The sequence below is a fragment of the Fringilla coelebs genome, assembly GCF_963513975.1.
Source record: "Fringilla coelebs genome assembly, chromosome: 29".
Taxonomy (NCBI): Eukaryota; Metazoa; Chordata; class Aves; order Passeriformes; family Fringillidae; genus Fringilla; species Fringilla coelebs.
The window spans coordinates 3,234,546-3,255,691 of NC_140055.1; the positions used below are offsets into that span (position 1 = coordinate 3,234,546).

At 66.9% G+C, this 21,146-nt stretch overlaps 2 protein-coding genes across 3 annotated transcripts; both read left to right on the forward strand.

Moving 5' to 3' along the window:
• The first annotated feature begins 769 nt into the window (after positions 1-769).
• IGSF9 (immunoglobulin superfamily member 9) lies at positions 770-13,604 on the forward strand. 2 transcript variants are annotated; one of them, XM_084223310.1, is made up of 20 exons: positions 770-1,056; positions 1,429-1,620; positions 4,731-4,883; positions 4,992-5,143; positions 5,288-5,405; positions 5,532-5,673; positions 5,834-5,979; positions 6,085-6,227; positions 7,100-7,240; positions 7,322-7,438; positions 7,809-7,959; positions 8,042-8,165; positions 8,238-8,413; positions 8,487-8,737; positions 8,810-8,894; positions 10,208-10,378; positions 10,519-10,564; positions 11,187-12,389; positions 13,041-13,186; positions 13,288-13,604. In XM_084223310.1, the coding sequence occupies exons 1-20, from the start codon at positions 1,005-1,007 to the stop codon at positions 13,479-13,481; spliced, it is 3,903 nt and encodes a 1,300-aa protein (XP_084079436.1). In that variant the 5' UTR covers positions 770-1,004; the 3' UTR covers positions 13,482-13,604. The 2 variants fall into 2 exon arrangements, with proteins under 2 accessions (XP_084079436.1, XP_084079437.1); XM_084223311.1 differs by lacking the exon at positions 10,208-10,378.
• Positions 13,605-16,685: 3,081 nt separating this feature from the next.
• Positions 16,686-19,692, forward strand: TAGLN2 (transgelin 2). The gene is made up of 5 exons (XM_084223204.1): positions 16,686-16,794; positions 18,555-18,763; positions 18,840-19,014; positions 19,102-19,204; positions 19,286-19,692. The coding sequence occupies exons 2-5, from the start codon at positions 18,572-18,574 to the stop codon at positions 19,425-19,427; spliced, it is 612 nt and encodes a 203-aa protein (XP_084079330.1). The 5' UTR covers positions 16,686-16,794; positions 18,555-18,571; the 3' UTR covers positions 19,428-19,692.
• The last annotated feature ends 1,454 nt before the right edge of the window (positions 19,693-21,146 follow it).

Sequence of the window (21,146 nt, forward strand, 5' to 3'; positions counted from 1 at the left end):
CCGTGTGGGGACACATTTAGGATGGGATTAGAGAGCGCGAGCGGGGAGTTCTGGCACAGGGGAACGCAGAGGGGACGGAGGGGATATAGGGCTGAACTGCCCCCAGTGCCACCCACCTGTCCCTGTGTCCCATGGGGTGGTCACACACCCAAACCCCACCCACGTGTCCTGTCCATGTCCCATCCATGTGTCCCATCCATGTCCCACCCCTGTGTCCCCTCTTTGACCACGGTCCCACCCCTGTGTCCCCTGGTCCCAGGAGTGTTTTCCCTGCCCATGTGTCCCACTCGTGTCCCATCTGTGTCCCCTCCATGGTCCCACCTGTGTGTCCCACTCGTGTGTCCCACCCATGTGGCACGTCTGTGTCCTATTCATGACCCCTCGTGTCCCCCCCGTGTACCACCCTATGTCCCACGTGTGTCCCCCCCATGTGTCCCACTCGTGTCCTCCCTCTAGGTGCCCCTCCTGTAGCCCCCCGAGCTTCCCCCGGTCTCACGCGTGATCCCCGATGTGTCCCCCCATGTTCCCCTCGCTTTCCCCCCCATATCCCCCTCCGTGTCACCCCACGCGCCCCCCAGTCCCCGTGCCCCTCCCGGGTACTACATTTCCCAGCATCCCCCGCTCCCCGCTGCCGCGCTCTGCCATTGGTCGCCTTCAGAAGCGCTCAGCGACGTCTTCTGATTGGCTGTCGCCGCGGCAACGGGCGGCGGGGGGCGTGGCCGGGGCGGCCCCTCCCGCCGTCGCGGGTTTGTTTGCGGCCGCCCGGCGGCGGCGGCCGGAGCCGAGCGGACCCGGACGGACCCGAACCGAGCCGGAAAGAGCCGAAAGCAGCCGGGAAGAGCCGAGCGCAGCCGAGCGCGGCCGGCCGGGCATGAGGAGCGGCGGGACGCGGAGCCCCCCGCGCCCCCCGCCCGGGGCCGGTGCCCCCGGGGCTGCCCGGCCGAGCCCGCCGGTCCGCGGGCCCCGGTGACGCCGCGGGAGCCGCCGCAGGGGGGGCCTGGGCTATGCGGTGGTGGCTGCGCGCCGCCGTCCTCAGCCTGCTCGCCGGAGCCGGGGGTGAGGGGCCGTTCCGGGGGGCGGGGGGGGGGCGGCGGGGCCGGTCTGGCCGGTGCCGGGCCGTGGGGCTCGGGGGCGGGGAAAGGGTCCCGGTGTGTTCCGGTGTGTCCCGGCGGGACCGGTCCGCCCAGTGCCGGGTGCCAGGGAATCGGGAGGAGGTTGGGGACAGCGGGGGCGGGGGGCTCCGGGGGCGGGAGGAAGGTCCCGGTGTGTCCCGGTGTGTCCCGGTGGGATCGATTTGGCCCGGAGAGGCGGGGGCGGGGGATTCCGTGGGCAGGGGAAGAGTCCTGCTGTGTCCCGCTGTGTCCCGCCCCCGTGCCGGTTCATCCCGGTGTGTCCCGTCTCACCCGCGGCCCGGTGCCGGTCCCGCAGGCAGCGGCCGGAGCGAGCCCCGGGCCGTGGTGGGGCGCGTCGGGGGCAGCGCGGTGCTGGGCTGCGGGCTCCTGGGCGCACACGAGGCGCGCCCGCCGCTCTACGTGATCGAGTGGGTTCGCTTCGGCTTCGTCCTCCCCATCTTCATCAAGTTCGGGCTCTACTCGCCGCGCGTGGACCCCGAGTACGCGGGTGAGTGGCGGGGACGGGGCGGGCGGGGGTTCCCGGGACCCCCGTGGGCTGTCCCGTGTCTCCACTCGCTGTGGTTCGGTCAAACCGGGTGCTGCTGCTGTTGGACCACCTTAAACCCACACCTGGGGAAGTGGGGGGCTCTTCCGGGGGTCTCGGGGGGCCAGGGAGGTCCCTGCAGCAGGTGAGTGTCAATCCCCGTCCCCAGGGATGGCAGGAGGGACGGGGGTGCCCAGCTGGCAGAGGGGAGGGATCCCCAGAGGGTGAAATCTGGGAGAAGCCCCCCCAGCCCACCCCCGGGGGCTGCTGGAGCATCTCCCGCAGGGTGGAACGGCCGAGCCCTGCCGGTGCCACCGGGTGTCCCGTGCCCGGGGGCTGCCGGCGCTGCCTCGGCCCGTGCGGGTCGCCTGAAGGTTGAGGCTGGGGAGGGGATTTCGGGGGAGCTGCTAATTGGAGCAAAGCTGGGCCGGGGACGGGCTGGGCGTGGGAGGGGGATATTCGCTGCTTTAGCGGGTATTTAAAGTGAGCGGTGGCAGAGCCAGAGGAATCCCAGCGAGAGGATCCCTGAGAGCACGAGGGGGAAGCCACAAGAGTGTCCCCCGGGCATGGGGAGGGCTGGTGATTTGGGCTGAGCCCAAACCCCGACGGTCTGTGCCAAAATCCGTGCTCCGACCCTTCCTCGGGGGAGCCGATCACGCCCGGATCACGAGCCAAACCCTGCTGCTAAAATTGCCCCCTGCCTAAAAATCACCTCGGCTGGGACACCCAACTCTCCTGCTGCCCCTTCCCACGAGGGTGCAGATTTTGGGGGATGCTTTCACAGCTCCGCCTTGGCTCTTGGGGACCAGCGGTGACAAGGAACGCCCCGGGCAGGACAAGGCACCTGCTCTGCCGGGAGGCCAGGGCCGGGCTCCTGTTACCTGAGCGCCGAGGGGCCCCGGGGCTGCCGCGGCTCCGGTTACCCGGGAAGGGGCTGGCAGTGCCCTGCCCGGGCTGCCCGCAGCCCCCCTCCGCCGTGTCCCCTCGTCCCCGGCGGCCGCGGGAGCAGATTGGGATCAGCGCTGGGGGAAGGGGCTGGTGGCTGGAATGAGGGCGAGCTGGGTGGGCAGGGGGGCTGGCGGCCGTCGCCAGCGGGGCGGCTTGTTCTTGTTTTCCATCGGCCGGGAAGGGATGGGTGCTGGGAAAAAGGGCAGGGGAGGTGGGTGCAGGGCGATGCCAGCCCCCTCTATCCGCCGCTTCCCAGGTGGATCAGATCAGGTGTCACCGCTGCTGTCACCAGTGTCGCTCCTGGGGAGATCGGGGGGGTGGTCCAGGGGACAGGGTGGGCTGCGCTGCCTCTGTGACAGCGCTTGGTGGGATGGGGTCGGCTCTCCCCTGGGTGCCACCGCCACCCACGGTGACACGGGCCACTGTCCCCTTCCCTAGAAGAGGGTCGGTGGTCTCTGGGCTGGCTCGGGCCCCCCCTCCCCGGCTCTGGCCGCGTGGCGGGGGCTGCAGCCCCCTTTGTGTCCCGCTGAATGTCGGTTGCCAGGCGCGGGGGGATGCTGGGCCACAGGGTTTTGTTTTTGCAGGGCGGTGGAGGAGGAGGAGGGGGCTGGGGCCGGCACAGGGGGATTAGGGGGAGGATGAGGGGCGTCCCCAGGCCGCTCTGATCCCTTCCAAAGGGACCTTTGTTCGGTAACCGGCTGCTCCCGCCGCGCCTGGGGCTGGGGGCTGGCAGCTGCTGGGGCTTCCCAGAGCTTCCCAAAGCTTCCCAAAGCTTCCCAGAGCTGCCCCAATTCCCAGAACCCGGCGTGGGAGCCAGGGCTGGCGGACCCCTCATCCCACAGCTGTGGGGTGAAGGCAGAGGGGTGGGAGACAGCTCTGGGCGCTGCGGGAAAGGTTTGCACGTGTTTGTGTGCGGGGTTCGCACGGCTCAGGGCGGATCTCGGTGCCCAAACCCGCCTGCCCGGCTCCTGCCACTCCTCCTCCTCCTCCTCCTCATCCTTGCCGGGCTCGTCTGGCGGGACACGGAATCCGGCGGGACACGGAATCCCAATCCCGCTGCCAGCCGGGGCTCCGGCGCCTCGGGCACTGCGTGGGGACCGTCTGTGACACCGGGCGGGGCTGCCAGCGGGGCTCCCCAAAACTTCCCGTGTCGGGAGCCCCTCGGGAAGCTGCAGGTCCTGGGGTGCCGATGGAGCATCGTGGGCCGCTCCGGTGCTGCCGGTGCCGTGTCCCTACCGTGGTGTCCCGGAGCGAGGTCACCTGGCGTGGCCGGGGGGTGCCCGGGGTGGCAGTGCCGGGGCAGGGGGTGCCGGGGCGGCAGGGAAGGATGGATGCCCAGGATGGATGCCCACGGAAGGGGGTGCTCTGGACAGTGGGTGCTCGGAGAACGGGGATGCCCGGGATGGTGGGTGCCCGGGACATGGGGTGCCCCAGACAGGGGGTGCCGGTGCGTTCATTTGGGGCCGCTGGCCGCGCACCCCAGTCTGGGCTGAGCCAATTGCCCACTGCACCCTGAGCCGATTATGGCTCTGATAATAGCCCGGGGGATTAACGGGCTGCGCTCGCTCTCGCTTCGGCCCTTATCCCTCTCCTCATCAAAGAGGCCGCAGGGCGTGGGGCTGGCGAGGACCCCACGGCCTGGGGGAGCTCCGGTCACCGTGTCCCCCCGGGAAGCTGCGGGGGTTCACCGTGACCCCCACCCCGTGCCGCGGGGGTGCCGGGGCTTAGCAAGGCTCCTAAGGGTGAGAGCGCCGGGGGGGCTCCCAGGGGGAGGGGGAGTCCTCGGGAAGGGGGAAAGGGGGTCGTGGGAGGGGTGCTGGGACCAGCGATGCTCCAAGTGCTTGGACCCGCCGTGCTGGGGGACCCCGCCGAGGCCACCCTGCGCGAGGGCGGGTGACAGAGCCACTGTCGCCTCCTGTCCGTTGTCACCCATGTGTGTAGCGCTGAATGTCGCTGGCACCGCCGTTCCCAGCCCCCCGCCGTGCCAACGTGGGCGGGCGCCCCGGGGAGGGGGGTGGCCCCGGGGAGGGGGTGACCCGGCAGAGGGGTGGCCCCAGTGAGGGCGTGACCCGGGGAGGGGGTGGCCCGGGGACGTGGCTGTCCCTGAGCCGCTGCCGGTGGCACAGGTCGTGTGCGGCTGGAGGAAGGTGCCTCGCTGCGCCTGGACCTGCTGCGTGCCGAGGACCAGGGCTGGTACGAGTGCCGGGTGCTCTTCCTCGATCGGCACAGCACCGACGCCGACTTCCAGAACGGCACCTGGATCCACCTCACCGTCAACGGTACCGGCCCGTCCCGCCCTCAGCTGCTCTGCCCGCGTCTCCCAAGGCTGGCACCTTGAGTTGAGCCAGATCTGAGGCTGAGGGTTTGGATCTGGATTTGCCTTCCAGCACCCCCCACCTTCCTGGAGACCCCCCCTGCGTTCGTAGAGGTGCGGGACCAGGCTGCACTGAGCCTCACCTGCAGGGCTGTCGGCAACCCCCAGCCTGTTGTCACCTGGAAGAGGAGTGACCTGCCCATCCAGAGCGGGGACACGGTGCAGGTGAGGGTGACAAACCCCTCTGTGGGGTGTGGCCAGGCTCTGCTGCCCATCCCCGGTGTGGTGGCACCTCCCTGCTGCCACCATCCGGTTCATGAGCAGGTCGCTGTCCCTTGGGTGGCCGTGTCACAGCTGGTGCCATTGCAGGTGAGCAACGGGACGCTGAGCATTGCCACCGTGGAACGTGCCAGCGCGGGCACCTACACGTGCCACGCCTCCAGCAAGGAGGGCACTGTCACCCACACCACCCGTGTGCTCGTGCAGGGTAAGGACAGCGTGGTCCCCAGCCCTGCCCCGTGGGCTGGGCACACACAGGGAGCCCTGGCATGGTCGGTTTTGGGAGCAGCTGGGGCCATCCCCTGTGCCCAGCCCTCACTGCCCCTCACCCCAGGGCCACCCATCATCGTGGTGCCACCGCAGAACGTCACTGTCAACATCTCCCAAGATGCCTTTCTGGCGTGCCAGGCTGAGGCATACCCAGGGAACCTCACCTACACCTGGTTCCAGGGCAGCAGCAACGTCTTCCACCTCAGGTATGGCACCAACAGGGATGGCACCAGCGCTGCTGTGCCCCCCAAACCTGCCCCCGAGTGCCAGGGACGGGCTGGGTGTGTGCTGGCGGCAAATCCGTCACCCCAGGGCAGCAGGGACGGTCCCAGCTGTGCCACTCCCTGCTGTGCCGTCCCTTCCCAGCCACCTGCAGGCTCGGGTCCGTGTCCTGGTGGACGGGAGCCTCCTGCTGCAGCGAACCACCCCGGACGACGCTGGGAAATACACCTGCACCCCCAGCAACGGGCTCTGGAAGCCACCTTCAGCCTCAGCCTTCCTCACAGTGCTCTGTAAGACCCCCTCCTGCACCCCCAAGCTGTAGGGGGCCCTGCTGTGGGGGCTGTGGTGGGAACAGGGGTGCCTCGTGGGGACCCCAGCCCCGTGTGTCCCCGCAGACCCAGCGCAGGTGACCACCATGCTCCCGGAGACTCACCTGCCCAAGGGCATGCGGGGCGTGATCCGCTGCCCCTCCAGGGCCAACCCGCCCCTGCTCTCAGTCACCTGGACCAGGGACGGGCGCCCGCTGGAGCTGGACAAGGTAGAGCCACTCCCACCATCCTCCCCAAACCCCTCCTGCTCACTCATTCCCCTCTCCCAGCTCCTTCCCAAATCCCTCCTGCTCACCCATTCCTCTCTCCCAGCTCCTTCCCAAATCCCTCCTTTTCACCCATTCCCCTCTCCCAGCTCCTTCCCAAACCCCTCCTGCTCACCCATTCCTCACTCCCAGCTCCTTCCCAAACCCCTCCTGCTCACCCATTCCTCACTCCCAGCTCCTTCCCAAACCCCTCCTGCTCACCCATTATCTCCCAGCTCCTTCCCAAACCCCTCCTGCTCACCCATTCCCTTCTCCCAGCTCCTTCCCAAATCCCTCCTGCTCATCCATTCCCCTCTCCCAGCTCCTTCCCAAACCCCTCCTGCTCACCCATTCCCCTCTCCCAGTTCCCTGGCTGGTCCAAGGTACAGCCACTCCCTCTCCCAGCTCCTTCCCAAACCCCTCCTGCTCACCCATTCCACTCTCCCAGATCCTTCCCACCTTCCCAAATCCCTCCTGCTCACTCATTCCCCTCTCCCAGCTCCTTCCCAGATCCCTCCTGCTCACCCATTCCCTTCTCCCAGCTCCTTCCCAAATCCCTCCTGCTCATCCATTCCCCTCTCCCAGCTCCTTCCCAGATCCCTCCTGCTCACCCATTCCCCTCTCCCAGCTCCTTCCCAAATCCCTCCTGCTCACCCCTTTCCCTCTCCCAGCTCCTTCCCAAACCCCTCCTGCTCACCCCTTTCCCTCTCCCAGCTCCTTCCCAAATCCCTCCTGCTCACCCCTTTCCCTCTCCCAGCTCCCCGGCTGCTCCGTGCGGCCACTCCCACTCCCACCGTCCTTCCCACCTTCCCAAATCCCTCCTCCTCCTCTCCCAGCTCCCCGGCTGGTCCGTTCGGCCCGACGGATCCATCGTCATCGCCACGGGCAACGACGACGCGCTGGGGCTGTACCGCTGCACGCCCTACAACAGCTACGGCACCGCCGGCGAGTCCCGGCCCACGCGCGTCCTGCTGAAGGTGAGGAGCCCCTCGGGGTCCCCATCCTGGCTCTGCACCCCCTGCCAAGCCCCCCCCCCAAACTGCCCCTCTGCCTTGCAGGACCCTCCTGCCTTCACGGTGCGACCCAAGGAGGAATATTTCCAGGAGGTGGGCCGGGAGCTGGTGATCCCCTGCGTGGCTCAAGGGGATCCCCCGCCCACCATCACCTGGGTGAAGGTAGGGGCTGCTGCTTTGGGGGATCAGCTGAGCCCCCCACCCAGGAACAGAGAGTGCTTTTGGCCTCCAGGGCATAATTTTTGGGGCAGTGTCCTTGTCCCTACATCACTCCTGGGGCTGTGTCCCTCTCCCCCATCCCAAACTGGGGTCCCATCACATGGTTTCTGAAGGGTCTGAGGTCACTTTGCTTGGCTGTCCTCTAAAAAATTGGCAAAACCCTGCCCTTGGCTTCCAAACCAGCCCCAGGGCAGTGGGCCATGTCCCCCCTTTTCATGTCCCCTTGTCCCCGGTGTGGCAGTGTCACAGTCCCAGCCCTGCACGGGAGTGGGTTGGTGGTGGCCCCCCCTGTCAGTGTGTCCGTGCCCCACAGGTGGGCAGCATGGGGAAGAGCAGTGCCCAGGTGGATGGGAACAGCAGCCTCGTCCTCTACCCCCTGATCAAGGAGCAGCACGGAGTCTGGGAATGCACCGCCACCAACCAGGTGGCCAGTGTCACCACTGCCACCTCTGTCCATGTACTGGGTGAGCTGCCTGTCACTGGGATGATCCTGGGGTGCTGGAAAGGGTGGCCCAAGCCCCCCAGTGTGACACTGCTGCCCACCAGGTACCAGTCCCCACGCTGTCACCAACGTCTCCGTGCTCCCACTGCTGCTGGCAGCCAACATCTCCTGGGAGCCAGGCTTTGATGGAGGCTACTTCCAGAGGTTCAGCGTCTGGTACACCCCCCTGTGAGTGCCCACCCCTGCTGTGTCCCCCCCCAGGGGCCTCAGCTCCCTCTCACAGGTCCCTACTGTCCCCAGGGTGAGGTACCCGCCGCGGGCACACCACGACTGGGTGTCACTGTCGGTGCCGGCGGGGGCTCAGCACCTTCTGGTGGAGAACCTGCAGCCAGACACCAGTTACCAGTTCAGCGTCCTGGCCCAGAACAAGCTGGGCAGTGGCCCCTTCAGTCAGATTGTCACCTCCGTGCCCAGGGGTAAGGGCAGCTCCCCAAAACCCTCCCGGTGGCCCCATTCCCGCCTGGCGCCAACCTCTGCTTTCTCCCCAAGGCTTCCCAGTGACCACAGTGCCTCCGGAGCCGCCGGCCATGACTGTGCACGTCTTCCTGTCCCCACCCCGGGCTCTGACTGCCAACGAGACCGTGAGGGGGGTCCTGCTGCGCTGGGACCCCCCTGCCCGTGCCTCGGTGGCCCTGAGCGGGTACGCGCTGGAGCTGCGGCAGGACAAGGGCGGCTGGGAGGTGCTGGAGCGCTCCATCCCCGGCACTGACACCCAGGTGCTGGTGCCAGGGCTCATCAAGGTGAGGTGTGGCTGGGTTAGGGCTCGGTGGCCGCTGTGGCAGCTGTGGCTCACGGCCCTGTGTCCTCCCCAGGACGCCTTCTATGAGTTCCGACTGGTGGCCTTTGCTGGCAGCTACATCAGCGACCCCAGCAACACGGTGAACGTGTCCACGGCAGGTGAGGCTGGGCTGCCACGTGGGGACGGAGAACAGAGGTGGGGAACATCCAGATTCCCAAAGGAGAACCCCCTTCGTGCTGCTCCCACCCCCATGTCCCTGCTGCTACACTGAGGGCATGAACAGAGCAGGACCCCCAAGGCTAAAGCTGGGGCAACAGCCAGAGTGGCTTCAGCCTCGGGGAGCAGAGCATCCCCTCTCCTGGTGCCCATGGCAGGGGGCAGAGCAGCCCTGGTGGGGCAAGAGCTGAGGCTTTGCCGTGTCCCCATGATGTGGTGACACCAGGGGGGTTGTGCTCTGTGTATGACAGGGGGCTCAGGGCAGCCCTGGTAGAGCAAGAGCTGAGTCTTTGCCGTGTCCCCATGATGTGGTGACACCAAGGGGCTGTGCCAGCCTGATGGGGGGCCCTGTGTGTGGCAGGGGGCCCCCAAGGGCAGAGCAGCCCTGGTGGGGCAAGAGCTGAGGCTTTGCTGTGTCCCCATGATGTGGTGACACCAGAGGGGTTGTGCCAGCCTGATGGGGCGCCCTGTGTGTGACAGGGGGCTCAGAGCAGCCCTGGTGGGGCAAGAGCTGAGCCTTTGCCATGTCCCCATGATGTGGTGACACCAGGGGGGTTGTGCCAGCCCGGTGGGGTGCCCTGTGTGTGGCAGGGGGCCCCCAAGGGCAGAGCAGCCCTGGTGGGGCAAGAGCTGAGGCTTTGCTGTGTCCCCATGATGTGGTGACACCAGGGGGGTTGTGCCAGCCTGTTGGGGTGCTCTGTGTATGACAGGGGGCTCAGAGCAGCCCTGGTGGGGCAAGAGCTGAGTCTTTGCTGTGTCCCCATGATGTGGTGACACCAGGGGGGTTGTGCCCTGTGTATGACAGGGGGCTCAGGGCAGCCCTGGTGGGGCAAGAGCTGAGGCTTTGCTGTGTCCCCATGATGTGGTGACACCAGAGGACCATGCCAGCCTGATGGGGTGCTCTGTGTGTGGCAGGGGGCTCAGGGCAGCCCTGGTAGAGCAAGTGCTGAGTCTTTGCCGTGTCCCCATGATGTGGTGACACCAGGGGGGTTGTGCCAGCCCGGTGGGGTGCCCTGTGTGTGGCAGGGGGCCCCCAAGGGCAGAGCAGCCCTGGTGGGACAAGAGCTGAGGCTTTGCCATGTCCCCATGATGTGGTGACACCAGGAGCGTTGTGCCAGCCTGTTGGGGTGCTCTGTGTATGACAGGGGGCTCAGGGCAGCCCTGGTGGGGCAAGAGCTGAGGCTTTGCCGTGTCCCCATGATGTGGTGACACCAAGGGGCTGTGCCAGCCTGATGGGGTGCCCTGTGTGTGGCAGGGATGGAGGTGTACCCGTCCCGCACGCAGCTGCCGGAGCTGCTGCCGCAGCCGGTGCTGGCGGGGGTCATCGGGGGGATCTGCTTCCTCAGCGTGGCCGTCATCTTCAGCACCATGGCCGCCTGCATCATGAACCGGCGCCGTGCCGCCCGCGTCCGCAAGCGCCGCCAAGGTACCCCCGTGGGGACAGGGGACAGGGGACGGGCCAGCCTGGGTGGGGACAGAGTGGGTGCTGCCGTCTGCTCCTCCTCCTCCTCATCACGTTTTGAGTTGCTCGCCGTGTGATCCCCCTGTGTTCTCATGGCCTTCCAGATCCACCACTCGTCTTCTCCCCCAGCAAGAAGCTTCCACCTCCACAGTAAGTCACGCCATTGCCACGCTCCCCGCCTTGTCCTGCTGTGTCACTGCCTTGGTCCCTCCATCCCACTCCCTTCCTGTCCTGCTCCTTCCATCCCGCTCCCTCCCTGTCCTACTTCCACCATGCCATACCCCCTCCCTGTCCTGCCACGCCATGCCACGCCACACTCCCTCCCTGTCCCACTCTTGCCATGCCATGCTCCTCCACATCCCCTTCCCTCCCTATCCCACTCCTGCCATGTCACACCTCTGCCTTCCACTCCCCCAAATCCTGCTGCCTCTCATCCCACTCCTGGCCATGCCACACTCTCCTCCCTCTCCCTTTTCATGTCATGCTCCCCTCCATCCCTCTCCCTCCCTGTCCCACTCCTGGCCATGCCACCTTCCCATCCCTGTCCCTCTCCCTGTCCCATCCCACTGCGCTCCTCATCATCCCTCTGCCACCAGCTGGGGGCACAGGGACAGCTTGGGGACAGCCACACCCTGCCCAAGGGCGTTAGGAGCGGGGTGCTCTCCTGGAGTGCTCCCTCCGGGCAATTTTGGCTGGAGAAAAGCTCAGGAAATGCAGGAGCAGGGCCCGGCAGCACGGCTGGGGGTGCTGCAGCTGCCGCCTCTCCCTGCAGCAATGCTCGTGGCCCTGCTAGCCCCGCCAGCACGGTGAAGCTGAAGCTGCAGCCGTCGCCGTGCCGGAGCCTGCACCGGAGCCTGCTGTGGGGTGAAAAGGCCGGCACCAGCCTGGGGCTGAGCATCGCCGGCTCCCCCTACCCCGCCTACGAGAGCCACGGCCGGGAGCACGTCCCGCTGGAGCGCATCTGCCGCGGCCCCGACGGCCGCTTCGTGCTGGAGAGCGACCCGCGGCCGGAGCCGGAGCCTCCGCGGGATCCCCTGCAGCCCTACCGCCAGCTGCCCGCCGAGGAGGAGGAGGATGAGGACGAGGACGAGGAGGAAGAAGAGGAAGACGACGAGCCCGTGTGGCACAGGGGGGTCTCGCTGCGCCCCCAGCCCGCGGGGCAGCCCCGCCGGGGCGCCCGGGCCTCCGGGCACCGCCACGGCCGCTACTTCGGCTACGGCAGCAGCAGCCCCGTGGACGAGGCCGTGGCGTTGAGCATCACCGACGTCAGCCCCGTGGCCTCTGCCACCGCCACCCTGCCTTACAGCGCCGTCCCGGAGCCCCCCCGGCCCCGCCACGGCCCCCCCCGGGACTCACCGCCCCGCCAGGGCTCCCCCCGGCCGGCCAGCGGCCCCCCGGTGACCCCCGCCCCCCCGGCCATCAGCGGCATCCTGCAGTACCTCAGCCTGCCCTTCTTCAAGGAGATGTGTGTGGACGGCGACTGGCCCCCCCCGGAGGAGCCGGGGGAGCCCCCCAGTGCCCGGCCGGAGTCCCCCGCCAGCCCCCCGCGCTCGGGGCGGACGCTGTGCCCGGACTGCATCGACACAAGTGCCAACGCCACCTCCCCCCCCGCCACCGCCGCGTTCCTTCAGCCCCCCCGGCTGCCCGTGGGCCCCGCCAAGGCCTCGCTGCCCGGTTCCCCCTCCTGGCCCCGCTCCCCCAGCCCCGGGCCGCCCCCCCAGCCGGCCCCACATCTCCGGACTGAGGCCCCGGGGCGGCCGCCGGACGCCGCAGCCCCGGAGAAGCTCCCGCGGGGCAGCCTGACCAGCCAGAGCAGCGGCCGCGGCAGCGGCTCCTTCCTGCGGCCCCCCTCGCTGGCACCGTCCCTGGGGGGCACCTTCCTGGGCACCCCCGTCGGGGACGGGGGCAGCTGGCACAGTGGGGGCTCGGCAGCGGAGGAGGGACGGGGCAGGACGGACGCTGGCGCCGGGAAGAGGTGAGCCGTGGGCAGGGCGCTGGGATGAGCTCCTGCAGCGTGCCGGGGCAGCTCCGGGCCTGTCCCACCCCGGCTGGCATGGGGTGGGCTGGCACGGAGCCACCTGGCTGCCTCGCAGCCCTGCAGTGCCCTGGGGACACCCCCCTGTGTCCGTGTCCCGAGAGACCACTCCAGTTCTCCCCCAGCATCCCTGCCGTGTCCCCACATCCCTCGGGGCGGTGTCCCTGACGCTCATCCCTGGGATCTGGCCTTGGCATCTGCTCCTGACACCCATCCCGGGGCACCAAAGCTTGGGGGTCTCTCCTGGCATTCATCTTGGGGTCTCATGCCCATCCCTGGCATCTGACCCCTCGTGGTCTGCGCTGAGCTCCATCCCTGGCCTCTCCTACCCATCCCCAGGCTTTCATACCCATCCCCCGCAGTTTCACTTTTTAGGGTCTCTCCTGGCTTTCATCTTTGGGGTCTCATGCCCATCCCTGCCATCCGACACCCCAGGGTCTGCCCTGGCATCCGACCCCTCATGGTCTGCCCTGAGCTCCATCCCTGGCTTCTCCTACCCATCCCCCGCGCTTTCACTTTTTGGGGTCTCCCCTGGAGCCCACCCCCGGGGTCTCACACCCTCAGGCCGTGCCCCTCGCCCCCTCCCCGCAGGAGAAACACCTCGGTGGACGAGAACTACGAGTGGGACGCGGAGTTCGCGCTGGAATCGGAGCTCCTGGAGGCGCTGCAGCTTTACCGGGGCGCGGCCCCGGCCCGGCCCGGTTCCTCCATCGCGCTGCGGGACCTGCAGCGGCACCGTGAGTGCGGCCCCCCCGCGCCCCCCACCCCCGTGCCCCGGGCCCCGTGGCCGCCCCGGCGGGTGCCGCGGCGGGGCCGGACGCTGCTTATCTCCCCGCAGAGCCCGGCTCGGCCCCGGTGAGCTCGGTGTCGGCGGAGGCGTTGGGGACGGGGGGTCCCCCGGAGCGCGGCCAGACCCCCCGCCCCGAGGGGTTGGGGGCGCGGCGCCGCAGGGAGGGGGCCCAGCAGCGGCGGCAGAGGGTGGGCGCCCGCGGGTGCTGCTCCGAGCGCTTCGAGGTGGCCACGCTGCTCTAGGGACCCCCGGGACCCCCTGGGTGAAAGGATGGGCGGGGGGGAATAAAGAGGCGTGAGAGCAGCTCTGGCTCCTGTCGGCGGGGGGATCCCCGAGGCATCCCGGGTTCTGCCACGTTCCCCCTCCTTCTAAACCCCCTCTGTCCCATGTCTTCCACTCCATCCTACCCCCACTCCATCTTCTCGGTGTCCCCCTCTCTCCTCGTCCCGCTCTCCGTGCCTTGTGCAGGCTCCCCCATTCTCCTGTGTCCTCATCTTCCTCATCCTCTGGCCACAGTTGCACCTTCCCTACCCGCATCTTCCCGGCTTCCCCCTATCAATCCCACCCCCCAATCCTCCTGGTACCCCCCCATTTCCTGGTAACCCCCCCCCCCCAATCTTCTCTTATCCCCCCACGAATTTCTCTGTCCCCCCGTTTCTCTCACAGCCCCATTTTCCTCCCCTCATCTTCCTCCCTTGGGGTGTCCCCCCCATCTTCTCGCTCCCCCTCCCCATTTTCTCCGTGTCCCCCCCCCCATGGGATTTTCCCGCCATCTCCTCGCTGTCCTTTCCCCATCCTATCCGGGTGGCCGCCATCCCTGTCCCCTCTCCAATGTCCCCATCCCCTCCCGCTTCCCTCAGCCCCCCCCTCAACCCCCTCCCCCTCCCCGTTCCGGTGTCCCTCCCTCGGTTCTCCCCCTCCCCCGGGAGGGGGGCGGGGCCTGGCGGCGGCCCCGCTGGCGGGAGGGGCGTGGCCTGCGCGCTCATGCCCTTATATGGCCACGGCGCGGGATCGCGTCACCGGGGGGCGGGGACAGGCGATGACGTCACCGGGGGGTCGCGCGTGGGCTCCGGCGTGGGTCGCGTCGGGTCGCGGACGTTGGTCACCCCCCCCCCACCCCTTCCCCACATCGCGTCCCCCTTGTGTCACCCCCCCCTGCCACACCCACTCCATGGCCCCTTGTGTCCCCTTGTGTCACCCCCCCTGCCACACCCACCCCATGTCCCTTTGTGTCCCCCCTGCCACACCCACCCCATGTCCCCTTGTGTCCCCCTGCCATGCTCCCCATGTCCCCCCATGTCCCCTTGTGTCCCCCCTGCCTCACCCACTCCATGTCCCCGTGTGTCCCCCTGCCATGCTCCCCATGTCCCCTTGTGTCCCCCTGCTACACACCCCCCATGTCGCCTTTTGTCCCCCTGCCACACCCACCCCATGTCCCCTTGCCACAGCCCCCATGTCCCCCCCATGTCCCCTATTAGTTCCTCCCGTGTCCCCTGGCCCCGCCCACTTCATGTCCCCCCGTATTCCCATCATGTCCCCCCCCTGTCACATCCACCCCTGTCCCTCGGTGTCCCCCTGCCATGTCCACCCCGTGTCCCCCTGCCTGCTGCCCATTGTCACACCGTGCCCCTCATCCTGCCCTCTGTCCCTCAGTTTGTCCCCAAGGTCCCCTCCCCCTCAACCCCCCCCCCCCCGTGCCCTTTGGGAGTCCTGTCCCCAAATTGCCCCCTGTGTCCCCTGGCTGTGCCCCAGTGTCACTGTTCCTGTCACCCAAGTCCCTTGGGACCTTCCTGCCCCTGGGCCACCCCCGGTGGGTCCTGTCCCCTGTGTCACCCCTAAATCTGCTTTGTCACCCCTAGGTCCTGCCCCTGTGTCACCCCTAACCCCACCCCTGTCACCCCCTACCTTGTTCCCCCATGTCATTGCTGTCCCATGGGTCACCCATGTGTCACTCCCTGCCCTGCTCTCCTCCTCCATGTGTCCCCCACCCATGTCCCCAAAGCCACAGGAAACACCACCCAAAGTCCCCAGGGGACACCCACAGCCCTTAGAGGGTTAAAGCCACCCCACCCTGTGGCACCCAAGGGTGCGGGAGTGACCCAGGGAGGGCAAGGGGACACTTCTGGGCTGGCCCAAAGCGTGACAGTGCCATCCCAGCTGAGCTCTGGTGACATCAGAGTGGGACAGTGCCATCCCAGCCGAGCTCTGGTGACACCCAGAGTGTGGCAGTGCCATCCCAGTGGTGGCAGCCAGCTGAGCTGGGCACGGTGGGTGCCGAGCTGGGTGCTGAGGGTGGGTGGGGTGACGGGGACAGTAGCAGTGGCCCTGTCACCGGTTCCGGAGGCGGCCGGTGGCCTTGAGCCCGGGTTTTGTTTGTTGTTTTGGTGGCGGTTTCCATGGAGACGGGACCCGTGCCAACGCCACCGTCTGCGCCGGCGCCACCAGGGACACTGCGGGTGCTGAGGAGGCCACGTCCTCCCCCCCAGCCTCAGCTGTCCCCCTGCCACCAGAGCCAGGCCCTGCTTGTCCCCATCATCATCACCATCATCATCATCATCACAGCAGGGTCCTGGCACCCACCAAGTGCCACTGTGGGCATTGTCCCCATCACAGCCACCACGAGAGGTTTTGTCACCACAGTCCCCACCAAAATCCTCAGGGGGTTACGCCCAGCCTGTCCCCATCATGGTCACTCTGTCCCTGTGTCCCCTGTGTCCCCCCTGTCCCCACTGCAGACATTCAGGCTCCACCCCATCGTCATGTCAGCCACCACAAGCCACGCTGTCCCCACACAGCCACTGTCACCGCTGTGTCGCTACAACAGCCACCACATTGTCACCTCAACCACTACAGCGAGCCACCCTGTGTGGCACTGTCACCACAGCCACACTGTCCTCACCTCAGCCACCGTGTGTGACACTGAGCACCGTGGTTACCCCCATCCTGACTTCAGCCACCACAGCCACCCTGTCCCCCCGTGTCCCCCTGCCACCACAGCCACCCAGTCCCCATACAGCCCCCATGTCCCCCTGCCACCACAGCCACTCTGTCCTTGGCACAATCTCTGTCACCCTGTCCCCACCACAGCCACTGTCCCCGCCACAGCCACATCCTCACGTTGGCCACCAGGGCCACTCTGTCCCCTCCCCACCACGACCACCCCATCTTCACCTCGGCCACCACAGCCACACTGTCCCCACCACGACCACCCTGTCGCCACCACGGCCACTCTGTCCCCATTACGGTCACCCTGTCCCCACCACAGCCACTTTGTCCCCACCATGCTCACCCTGTCCCCACCACAGCCACTCTGTCCCCACCATGCTCACCCTGTCCCCGCCACGGCCACCCTGTCCCCGCGCCCCCCGTGTCCCCATGCCGGGGCGGGGCCGCCCGGGGCGCGGTGCCGCTCGGTCCCAGCCCTGGCCGCGGCCCCGGCGGATCCCGCCCCGGGGGCGGGCGGTGCCGGGCGGTGCCGGTGACATCAGCCGTGAAAAGGGCGCGGGCGGCGGCATCCGGCACTGCCGCCCCGGGAGCGCGGGACCGGCGCCGCAGGTAGGGAGGGGCTGGCACCGGGCACCGGGCGCAGGTGGGCACGTGATGGATGGGGATGGCACCGGGAGCGGCGCGGGCACCGGGAAGGAGATGCGGACCGGGACGGCGACAGGGGCGGAGATGGGGACCGGCTCGGGACCGGCCACCAGTCCCCGGGGCGCGTCCGGTGTCCCCCGGGGTGTCCCCCCCCACCCCGGTAGCGGTTGCGGCCGGACCGCGCCCGTGGAGCCTCCGGGACACGCGGCCGCGCCCGGGAAACGGGACCGGGGTGCGGCTTCCGGCCCCGCCGTGCGGGGAGCCCCGGGGCGCGCCCGCGGGGCTGGCTCCGGTCCCCTCCCCGCCGCCAACGGGGTGGCCGCGTCTCCCCGGTGTCCCCTCCCCGCTGTTCCCGGGGGGCTCTGGGCACCCCAGGGTGGTCGAGCCCTGGGTACAGCCTCTCCCTGCAGTCCCCGGGGTGTCTCGGGGTCCCCAAGGGGACTTCGTGCGGGTTGGGGTCCCCTCCCCGTTGGCACTGGGGGTCTCGGGGGTCCCCAGGGTGGCTGGGTCCCAGCGGGGCCGGTCCCAGCGCTTTCCCTGCCAGTCCTTGGAGAGAGCTCGGGGGTGTCCAGGCTGTCCCTGGAGACCTCCGGGGGGCTGCCCCATAACTGGGACTTTCGCTGCCCCCACGATGGCCGGAGGGTCCCCAGCCCAGCCGGGCTGGGCGCAGCCGCCCCCCCCGCGGAGTCCGGAGGTCGCCGGGGCAGCGGGGCTGGGTCCGGGTGTGTCCCCATCCCGCCTGGGCAAGCTCCGGCTGGGTCGGGAAATGATCCCAGTTCCAGCTCCTCTTTGTTTCCCAACTCCTTGGCCCCCGGCCGGCCGCTCCCCACGCCACTCCCCGCGGGGTCCCCATGCCCCAGGCCCGCCCCTGGAGACCCCCGCGGTGTCCCAAGGCTTTGGCTTTGGGGGCACACCCGGCTGGGCTCGGGTTTTCCTGGGGCTGCTCCTGGTGACAGGACCCCCGAGCTGGGTGTGTGACAGGGGTGAACTCTGCCCCGAGCTCAGCCTGGCACCCCGTGGGCAGCAGCTGCCACATGTGCCCGGCTGGAACAGGGACACGGGGGCACGGCAGGGCTGCCTGTACGGGTTCTGCCTTCTTGGTGCCCCCAAATGCCAGCGGGGCAGGACAGGGCGTGGGGGCAATGAACGGGTGGGCAGCCTCATGTGCCCACCACACATGGGTGGGCAGAGGGCACAGAGAGACCCTGGAGGCTCGGGGCACCCTGGCTGTACGGGCAGGGACAGTCTGCTCATATCCCCCGTGGGCATTATCTCCAGCATGGGTGGCACCGCTCCAGCGGCACCTTGGCACAGCACCTGGCCAGGGGTGGGGCCTGGCTGCCCCGCCAGGGTGGGGACACCGCCGCCATCAGCTCTGGCCCCACGCTCCCGCGCCAGTCCCGGATCTGGCTCCGGGCCCGAGCAAACGGGCGAGATCCGCAAACAAGCTCCGACCGGCCCCCGGTGGCTGCCGAGCCCGCGCGGGGCCGGGCCGTGGGATGGGGATGCTCAGGGTGGCACGGAGGGGTCACGGTGCTGCCCACCCTGCTGCCCCTCGGGTGGGCACGGAGCCAGCGCCTGCTCCCGGCCAGCTGGGCAGGAAGAGGGCAGAGCCTGGGCAGCGCCTGGTGTGGGTGATAAGGCTGCACGCCGGACGTCCAGGCAGGATGGGGCTCACGGGGTGGGTGCTCCGGTGCCACCACTGACGGGTGCCATCCCTGCAGACCCCCCTGCCGTCAGCATGGCGAACCGGGGCCCCTCGTACGGGCTGAGCCGGGAGGTGCAGCAGAAGATCGACCGGCAGTACGACCCCGAGCTGGAGCAGGTGCTGGTGCGCTGGATCCTGGCGCAGTGCGGCGGCGACGGCGGCAGCGCGGTGGCACAGCCGGCGCCCGGCAGGGACGGCTTCCAGCAGTGGCTGAAGGATGGCACAGTGAGTAGCCCTGGGGCCAGCCGGGCAGGGGGTGACCATGCCACTCACCTGAGGCTAACCCTGTCCCTGTCTGCAGGTGCTGTGCCGGCTCATCAACAGCCTCCACCCGCGGGGACAGGCGCCCGTGGCCAAAATCCAGGCGTCGGCCATGGCCTTCAAGCAGATGGAGCAGATCTCGCAGTTCCTGCAGGCGGCCGAGCGCTACGGCATCGCCGCCACCGACATCTTCCAGACCGTGGATCTCTGGGAGGGTGAGTGACCTGGAGGCCGTGGGGTGGGATGGGGACAGGGACAGGGACAGGGTGGCGACAGAGCTGAGCCTGCTGTGGGTCCTCCAGGGAAGAACATGGCGTGCGTGCAGAGGACCCTGATGAACCTGGGCAGCCTGGCCGTGGCCAAGGGTGACGGGCTCTTCGTGGGAGACCCCAACTGGTTCCCCAAGTAGGTGCTGGGGGTGCTGGAGGGGGAGGAGGCCAGGCTGTGGGGGTCCCTTGGGGACGCTGACGCCCGCTGTGCCCGCAGGAAGTCACAGGAGAACCGGCGCGTCTTCTCCGAGGACAAGCTGAAGGAGGGGCAGAGCGTCATCGGGCTGCAGATGGGCACCAACCGGGGCGCCTCGCAGGCTGGCATGACGGGCTACGGGATGCCCCGCCAGATCCTCTGAGCCCCTCCAGACCCCCCAGGCCTCTGCCTGCCAGAGAGCAACCCCAAACTGCCTTAACCCCCGCCGTGGACCAGCCGGGTGCCCCCCGGCCCCAGTTCAGTCAGGACCAAAGTGATTTTTTTTATTATTATTATTTAGCAGGGTGGGGGCGGTGCTGCTGCGCCCACCCCGCTGCCCCACAGTGCCTTGGGGGCTGCTGGAGGGCCCCCCCAGCGTGTTGGGGAGCAACCCCTGCGCCCCAATAAACGGATCCTCTTCTTTCCAGGCCTGGATGGTCGTGATTTGGGGCTGGGGGAGGGCAGGGGGCTCCTGCTGGGTTACAAGGGGGGACCCCAATATGGGGGGGACAGGGACCCCAAAGCCACGTGGAGGGGCAGGGCCACAATCGAGAGGGCGGGGTCAGAAGGGGATGGGCGGGGCAATAGCAGAGTGGGCGGGGCTGAGCTGTTGGTGTGTGGCAGCGCCCCCTGCTGGCCGGGACTGCTCCTTGCAGCGCCCTCTTCTGGCCATGGTTATAACTGCACCAAACATGAAAAATCAGATTTTTTTCCCCCTGAACTTGGGGGAAAGTTCTGGTTTTGTGTTGTTTGTTCTGTTCTGTTTATTTTCCTCTAGAGAGATGTTATTCCCTTTTCTACGTTTTTCCCTGAAAGCTCCATATTTTTTAAGTTGTGATAACTTGGAAGGAGGAGGCTTCTTTCCCATTCCTGCCCTCCTTGGCAGACATTTGTGTTTCAAACCAAGATGCACAGGAAGGAAAGAATTCCACCCCCATTTCTTGGGGGCAACTGAGAAGTGGACCCCGGGAATCCAAAGGTATTTTGTCTGGGAGCAATCCTTGGATGTTTGTTATTGATTATGAAGGGCAGGGAAAATGAGCAAAACTCGCCAGCTGTGGCTTGATTAAAATGGTCTAAAACCTTCAGAACACCAAAAAAATACAAAAGATGGAAAATTCCTGGGTGTTGCCTCCAGTGGCAGGACAAGGAATGGAAAAAGTCAGCACAGGAGGAGATCAAACCTGCCAGGGTGAAGGTTTGGCCAAGGCATGGAGCAGAGTTTGGGTGTTGACCTCAAACCAGTAAAATGACAAATAAATGGGATCTCCTAACCAATTTAATCTCCTAAAATATGGGGGAAAGAGGAATTTCCCTTAATTTAAATCTCTCAAATGATGGGGAAAAGGAGGTTTTCTCAATTTAAACCCTTAATAAGGGAAGGCAACAGGGTTTCGCACTCACTTTGAAACTTAAGATGATGAAAATAGGGGGTTAGCCTAAATTTAAGCCCAAAAAATGCCAAAGGACGTGATGATGACGATGGAACCATGTAAAATCGAGGTAAACCACCCAAAATGAGCACTGTAGTTCAGAATATCGAACAGCAGGTGGCAATGCTACTCCACAGAAAACATAAAGGATTAAAAAAAAAATCCAAGAAATTCTGAGTGACTCTGAAAAACGGAGCTCACTCCTTAGAATTTTTTAAAGTTTAATAAAAGGAGGAAAAAACGACAAAATTTCCAGTGCTGGGGGGCTTTTGAGGAACAGCCAAAGAGCAACCAAAAAGGTTAAAATAATTTTCTCTATATAGAGTAATATTGCTGGAATTACATGCCATCAGTGGATGGCTTTAAATTGTATTTTTTAGTTCCACAAAAGCCTTTTCACATCTTATGTTCTGTGTAATATATATTGTAATATTATTTATAATATATAT

Coding starts and splice junctions, on each gene's coding strand:
- TAGLN2 (XM_084223204.1), top strand. CDS start 18,572: ATGGCGAACCGGGGCCCCTCGTACGGGCTGAGCCGGGAGGTGCAGCAG. Junction 18,764..18,839: donor AGTGGCTGAAGGATGGCACA/GTGAGTAGCCCT, acceptor CCCTGTCTGCAG/GTGCTGTGCCGGCTCATCAA. Junction 19,205..19,285: donor GACCCCAACTGGTTCCCCAA/GTAGGTGCTGGG, acceptor CTGTGCCCGCAG/GAAGTCACAGGAGAACCGGC.
- IGSF9 (XM_084223310.1), top strand. CDS start 1,005: ATGCGGTGGTGGCTGCGCGCCGCCGTCCTCAGCCTGCTCGCCGGAGCC. Junction 5,674..5,833: donor AGCAACGTCTTCCACCTCAG/GTATGGCACCAA, acceptor GTCCCTTCCCAG/CCACCTGCAGGCTCGGGTCC. Junction 10,379..10,518: donor CGTCCGCAAGCGCCGCCAAG/GTACCCCCGTGG, acceptor ATGGCCTTCCAG/ATCCACCACTCGTCTTCTCC.